General features: G+C 54.4%; 1 protein-coding gene across 1 annotated transcript; it reads right to left on the minus strand.

The window, feature by feature from the left end:
• Positions 1–208: 208 nt before the first annotated feature.
• SOX7 (SRY-box transcription factor 7) lies at positions 209–6,440 on the minus strand. Its single transcript, XM_054575924.1, has 2 exons — positions 6,199–6,440; positions 209–2,586 (listed from the first exon to the last, which is right to left on the minus strand). The coding sequence occupies exons 1-2, from the start codon at positions 6,434–6,436 to the stop codon at positions 1,667–1,669; spliced, it is 1,158 nt and encodes a 385-aa protein (XP_054431899.1). The 5' UTR covers positions 6,437–6,440; the 3' UTR covers positions 209–1,666.
• Between the last annotated feature and the right edge of the window lie 257 nt (positions 6,441–6,697).

Consider the following 6,697-nt stretch of genomic DNA (forward strand, 5'->3'; position numbering starts at 1 on the left):
TACTATTTATTACCAAACATTGTATACAGTAATAGCATAAAGATTAAGCATGTCTTATAAGTGACTTTACAATTGGACTCCTTAGAAGAAAAAAAAAGGATCATTCAACAATACAAAATATAAGGTGAAAATAATAGGAGAATATATAAAACACTTACATATTTCATACAGGCAATAATATGCTGACATTAAAAGACAACAACTGCCTCTTTGCTCACTGTTCGGTACATTCCTTCAAAGGAGGTCTGAGAGAAGGAAACAATGTTCTAGGGGCAGGGGCAGGGCACAGAAACACTTTCTGAATCACAATGGGTTTCTGCTCTTTGGGGAGCAAGCACAAGGAAGGTGCCATGGAGAAGCTGTTTTAAAGTGCTGTCTGAAGATGTCTCCTAAAGAACCATCTGGCTGGTGAGGAGGAGGAATTCCCATCCCAGCCTTGTGCGTCAGTCTTGGAATCTTTGAATTAGTGGCCAATTCAGGTGTGGAGGATGAGCAAAGAAGAGGGAAAAAACAACAACAAACAATCCCAGGAAAGGGAAAGAAGGAAATAGAGACAGCATCTGCAAAGGAGAGTTGAAATTTTGCTAAAGAGTGTGCTGAAATTTTGCTCAAGCAACCAGCACATTCAGATTAGGGGAAATTCTTTTCAGGTTCCCTGTTCTTTGGGTCATTAGGAACAGGGAGTTGACAAAAAAGTTGCCAATGTCAACAAGAGTATCTGGTTTAGGCTGCACAGGCATGCGTGGAAGGGTGTGCGTGAAGGTGTGTGTGCTGCATCTCTCGCACTGACTGTGTATATTCAGGCTGCATATATACTCTCTTGAAATGTGTGAATAATAATAATAATAATAATAAAAAAGAACATCTAAAATATATTTTTAAAATACAGCTTGAATCAACCTCATTTTCAGTGATGCAGTCAACCCTAGTGGTCAATTTCCCAAATCAGGATGAGAGTGTTCTTTTCTCAAATTGGAAGAGTCCTTTGGATGACTAAGATCAGTTTGGACGGCAGTGCAAGTGCAGAGAGCCCTGGGCTGTGCACAAGGAATTATCACAGGTTACACCTTAAGGAGCTTGCTGAGTCAAAACCTTCTCCTTTGAGCCTTGCAAGAATCCTAAGTCAGAAAACCCTGGAGCAGAAGGGACCTTAGACGTCCAATATGTCCCTCACTTTATAGATGGGGGGCACAGGCTGGAAGGGGAGGAGAGGCCAGCCCTCTGAAGACCCTGGATCCCTGGATCCCAGCCCAGGGTTCCCCACCACCAAAGTTCGGGACGGCTGTATCCCTGCGGTTGCATCAGAAGCCTGGGCAGTGTGAATGCATCTGGGCTTCTCACACATTTGTGTTTGAGATGGGGACAGGGAGGAGAGGTCTGTGAAAATCCCACCTGGAACCAGCGTCTTTCAGCAACGACTTTGCCTTATTCCTAGGTGTCACCAATGAAAACTCATTTGAAGGAATACTCCCAAAACGCAGGCTTCCGGGAGTGGGGCGGGCAGAGAAGGGGGCGGAGAGGGTACTCGGACCTGCGGACCCGGCTCGTAGGGCCCGCAGGGAGGACGTGCCCACCCTGGGCAGCAGCACCTCGCGGTCGGCTCTGCTCAGGGCGCGGGGCGGAGAGCGGCGGCGTCGAGGCAGGGCTGGACGGGCGGCCTCGGGCTCTATGACACGCTGTAGCTGTTGTAGTACGTGGCCGTGGCATCGGCCAGCACGGAGATGAGGCTGGTCTCTGCGGGGCCCGCCGGTGCCGCCTGAGAGCCCGGGGCATGCCCGCTGAGAGCCACGGCCCCTGCAGCAGAGTCTGGGTGGCCAGGAGTGTTCAAATACTGGTCGAATTCATTCCGATCCATGTCCCCCAGGAGTTCCACCTGGCTCAGCTGATCCAGCGCGTCAAAGCCGGGGTGCTCGGGGGGCGGGGAGAGCTGGCCCAGGTGGGCATGGAGGTTGGAGTGCAGAGGGTGGTAGGCGGCAGGGGAGTAATAGGCAGGAGACGGGGGACAGCCGGGTACAGCGGACATCATAGAGACGCCCGGGGACTGGCCGAGGGCCAGGGAGCCCAGAGGGTGACGGCAGTGGAGCGGGCTGGGGCCATACTCCGGGGAGTAGGGGGGCCGGGGCAGGTGGGGGATGCGGCGGGAGTGCGCATGCTCCTCTTGGCAGGGGGAGGAGAAGAAGGTCTGCTCCGGCTCCAGCACGTCGAGGGGCGACATTTCCGGGGGCGTGGGCAGCCCGTAAGGGTAGGTGTCCGTGCTGCCCGGGGTGCCGCCGGCTGCCGGCGCCTCGTGGTAGCAGCCCCGCAGGCTGGGCAGGGCGGCGCCCGGGGAGTACTCACCCCTGTCCTCTTTGTCCCCCAGCGCCTCCCGGCTGGCGCCTCGCTTCTCGGGCAGGGCGTTCTGGTCCCGGGACAGGGAGCTCAGGAGAAAGCCGGGGTCCACGCGCTTGCAGAGGCGCTTGGCCTGCTTCTTCCTGCGCGGGCGGTACTTGTAGTTGGGGTAGTCCTGCATGTGCTGCAGGCGCAGCCGCTCCGCCTCGTCCACGTAGGGCCTCTTCTGCGACAGCGTCAGCGCCTTCCACGACTTTCCTGCTCACACAAGTCAGAGAAGGCCACTATCAGCATCTGCACGGCTTGGGGCTGCCGGCGCACCTGTCTCAGGCTGGTGCCTCCAAGCAGCAGGCACACTCGGTCCCCCTCGTCCCCCAACCCAGTCCCCCATCCCCTCCGCGGCCCAGCCCCTCCACACCCTCTTCCCAGCGCAGATCCCAGCGCAGAAGAGAGGTCAAACCAACCTCCCCTCGCCTGCATGGCGCAAAACCACTTCTCGCCAACGATGCACGCACTCACGTCACCTCTCATATAAAAGCCATTAAATAACAAAAACAGAGGAACAAATATGGGACTCACAGCGAAAGGCCAATGTCAGCCACAGGATAAAATTACAACATTGATTTGGGTACTTTTAACCCTCGGAGAAGCAATTTTAGTTATTTGTGCATTTTAATGAAAATTGTCTGCCTTCATCGACTATTGCTGTTTCTCAGGCAGTGATACAGTAATATTTATTTATGGCATAAATCTCACAGGCCTTCCCATGGGGAAGCCCAGGTAAAGTTCATAGTTTCACAGATGTAATTAAATGATAGAATCTCACTGTCCCTTACATCTGAATGTCAGAGGACCCCTCTGCATGCAAACCTGACCGTGGCCAGAATGCTAGCATCTGCACGCTAGGCATGCACATGCAACAGGCACACATGTACACACACACACACAGGCCCGTGCACTGCAGCTTCCAGTCATCTACTGAGGACCCTTTGACCATGGCAAGGGCGCACCTGCACAGCCATTGACTCTCCATGTGGAAGCAAACACCCCCTAACTTCCCTGGGTCTCTATTTTCCCCACTAGAAAATATATTGTGATACTACACAACTCAAAACTCTCTTTAAAAAGCATCTCACACATGCATCCTGCTGGCACTGAAATGCTGTTTTCATTTGTGTTTCCTATTTGTCCTTACTTGTGTGTTGTTTTGTAATTTGCTTTAGTCTTTCAAAGTGCGTTGCACATCCTGCCAGCTGCAGGTTTTCTGAAGGTCACGTCTGGGCCCCTTAGGTTGTTACCTCCTAGGGTGAACTCAGATTCCACAACTTTGACAAGTTCTCCCCTGACCCTAATGTGTGCTGAAGTTTCAGAGTCACTGGCCCAAAGGACAGGCCCCATACGTTCTGTAAGGAAAGGGGCACACCCCCCACCCGGGGCTCTCTGGGCTGGGCGGAGTAGGGCGGAGTAGGGCGGAGTAGGGCAGAGTAGGGCGGAGTAGGGCTGCATGTGTGGCCGGCCACCCCCCACCCCGTGCCCCTGATGGCTGTCTCTGAAGCTGGGCCTTCAAAGGGGCTGGGGGAGGGTGGTCATTAAAGGTGTCCTACCACTGGGACAAAAGTTTATAACTATTCTGACAGCCATCAATTAATATATTTAGCTGTCACTTACAAGGGCAACTTGAAAAGTGTCAGGAACTCTAGAGTTGGAGCTAACTGGCCTGCAGCTCCCAACTCAGGGCAGAGACCATGATGTCGTGGCAAGAGACCCAAGGTCCAGAGACCCCCACCCTCCCCTGTCTGTGGACCGAGGATATAAAATGTGACTCTGGTTTCTAAGTGTACCTGGATATTGCAGTATTAAGAAAATATAGGTTAATTTTAAATGCCACTAAATGGGTAACCGCCTTTATGCACTTTCTCATATATTTTTAGTATGTACTAAAAATACTAATGCTAGTGGGTGAAGTTTTTAATGTTAACGATTAGAAAGCTTATAGTCGAAAAAGTTGGGCCTCTCACAGCCAGTCCTTTCCTTTCCTAGGTCAGAAAGGAAAGGGCTGGGCGAAATCATGGGAGTGGAAATAGATCATCCTATGAACAGATTAGAAAGACCATGTTTGAAAGAGCAACATCAGGTTGGTTTCCCTCACTCAGTGCCAGGGGCTGTGTGGTTAAGCAGGAAGGAATCTGTGTCTTTCCTGCAAAATGAACGGCAAACTCTGAAAGCCTAAGTGCAAATAGACAGCAGGGATCAGCTTACCGGAGGCATCTGTCACCCCAGTCCCTCAGCCTGCCCTTTCTCTGGAAGCAGGCAGCCTCAATTTTATAAGGCTTCCCCAACCAAGCCCTTCTCCTATCCCTGGTCCTGGGTCTACAACAGAAACCATGCTATAGTCCTGTCACAAGAGCGTCTGGAACAGCATGTAGGACCCACCCCCACCCCCAAAATAGTGAGGGGCCCACAAAAAAAGTATTTTTATTTCTTTAGCAATCTAAGGGAAAAATAGGAACTTCTGGGTTGAAGAAAATGTTTTATTGTATATATTAATTAATTTGTTTTTGTGCCAACAGTGTAAAATACAGTTTTCAGTATTTTTTTTTTTTTTTATGGAGGAAGGGGCTCACTGGGACACTGGCTTCCTGGGCAGGGCGAACCGGCAGGCAGGTGGTGGAAGGCCCTTTGAAACCAGCCCTGGGCCAGCAGGTTTGCAAGGGTGGCTAGACCGCAGGGGAGACCCTCTCCGCAGGCCTGTGGCTCTAATCAGCAGAAAGGTGGGCGTCAGTCCTCAGCCCATGGTTCCGACCAGGAAGGAGCCCAAAGCTCCAACGGAAAAAGGAAACCGGCTTCTTTGGTTTGGGGTCTGCTGGGCTGGGAGAGCAGGGCCAATCTCTGGTGACCACGCACTGTCCCCACTCACAGGGCCTAGGGTCTGCTCACACACGAAGTGCTTTGAAAGGTTTCCACACGTTCAAATGGATAAGTTCTCCATCGAAGGGGCTAAGAGGTTAGGAGGAGGGCGGAGTTGAAAAGTGCTCGGCTCCTGACAGGGGAGAGACAAGAAACCCTGACAGGAACTCCAGTTTTTCGGACGTGCCCTCACATCCTCTCTCGTCTCCCCTGGTCTGGCTCGTTCCTGTCCCCAGGCCGACCACCCCAGCTGGGAAGGCACGGCATCACTAGGGAAGCAGCTGGGGCAGGCTCCAGGGCAGACAGACCCTCACCGGCTGCCCTCAGTATCCAGATAAAGTTAACTAAACTGCTGCGATTGAGAAAGAGTCTCCAATGGAGTCTACTTGCGTAGTCTTTTTTTTTTTTTTCTGTTGCTTCAACAGAAAAAACAGTTAAAGCAGCGATGCGTTCCCGCAAGATCTCTCTTTACGAACATTCGTTAATCATCGTTACCACCTCCCCCTGTGAGGGTGCCCGTGGTAAGTTCACGGAACGACGGATTTCCCACTCCGGTATTCCCAGCAAAGGCCAGTTCTACCCCATCTCAGCGTTTCCGTCCTAGCAGTTCTGCGAGTGCGGGTCTCCGCAGCCGGGCGACTCAGGACTGGACGCTGTCCCGCCCGGTCGGTACCCTAGGACCCCCATTCCTCTCCTGTCTTCAGGAGTAGACCTCCGAGACCACCCCGGGGCCACGTTGTTTCACTTTGGGCCTTGCCAAGGGGTCCCTCCCCCGAATCCCGGCCACCGCTCTCACACCCACGCTCGCATGGATGCCCAGGCTGGCGGGCACAGAGACGCCCGCGTTCTCCGCGAGTCCCCACCTGCCAGGGTCTGCCACCCTCCGCGCGTTTGTCCGGGGCCGCCTCTACCTGCGCCCCTAGCCCGCGACCTCAGGGCGCGCCCTCCCGCCGGCTCACTCACCCAGCATCTTGCTGAGCTCGGCGTTGTGCAGGTCCGGGTTCTGCACCGCCAGACGTTTCCTCTCGTCCTTGGCCCACACCATGAAGGCGTTCATGGGTCGCCGGATACGGCTCTCCGACCCCTTGTCCCCGGGCGGGCGCGGGGCGGCCGGCGGCGACAGCCCATCCGACAGCTCAGCTTCCAGGGCTGGGCACTCGAGCCCCTCGGGCCACGGGTAAGGTCCCAGCAGCGAGGCCATGGCCGCACGGGGGTCGCCTCGCTTCACCTCGCGGGGCCGGCGCTGACCTGGCCCTCGCACTGATCGGGGCGTCCAACTTGGCTCGGAGCCGCGTCCTGTCCCCTTATTTATCAGCTTTGGGCGGTAGCGTCCTCCAATGACTCTTGAAGGCGGCTCGGCCCCTCCCTCCGTCTCGGCGCGGCCCCCTCCCTGCGTCGCGGGCCGCCGACACCCCGCTCCAACCTGCTGGGAGCGGGAGAAAGAAGGAGGACCGCTTCCCAT

Source organism: Pteronotus mesoamericanus, unplaced genomic scaffold, assembly GCF_021234165.1.
Source record: "Pteronotus mesoamericanus isolate MK-2021 breed Mesoamerican mustached bat unplaced genomic scaffold, CSHL_Meso_final contig_32, whole genome shotgun sequence".
Lineage (NCBI taxonomy): Eukaryota > Metazoa > Chordata > Mammalia > Chiroptera > Mormoopidae > Pteronotus > Pteronotus mesoamericanus.

Coding starts and splice junctions, on each gene's coding strand:
- SOX7 (XM_054575924.1), bottom strand. CDS start 6,436: ATGGCCTCGCTGCTGGGACCTTACCCGTGGCCCGAGGGGCTCGAGTGC. Junction 2,587..6,198: donor CGAGCTCAGCAAGATGCTGG/GTGAGTGAGCCG, acceptor TTGTGTGAGCAG/GAAAGTCGTGGAAGGCGCTG.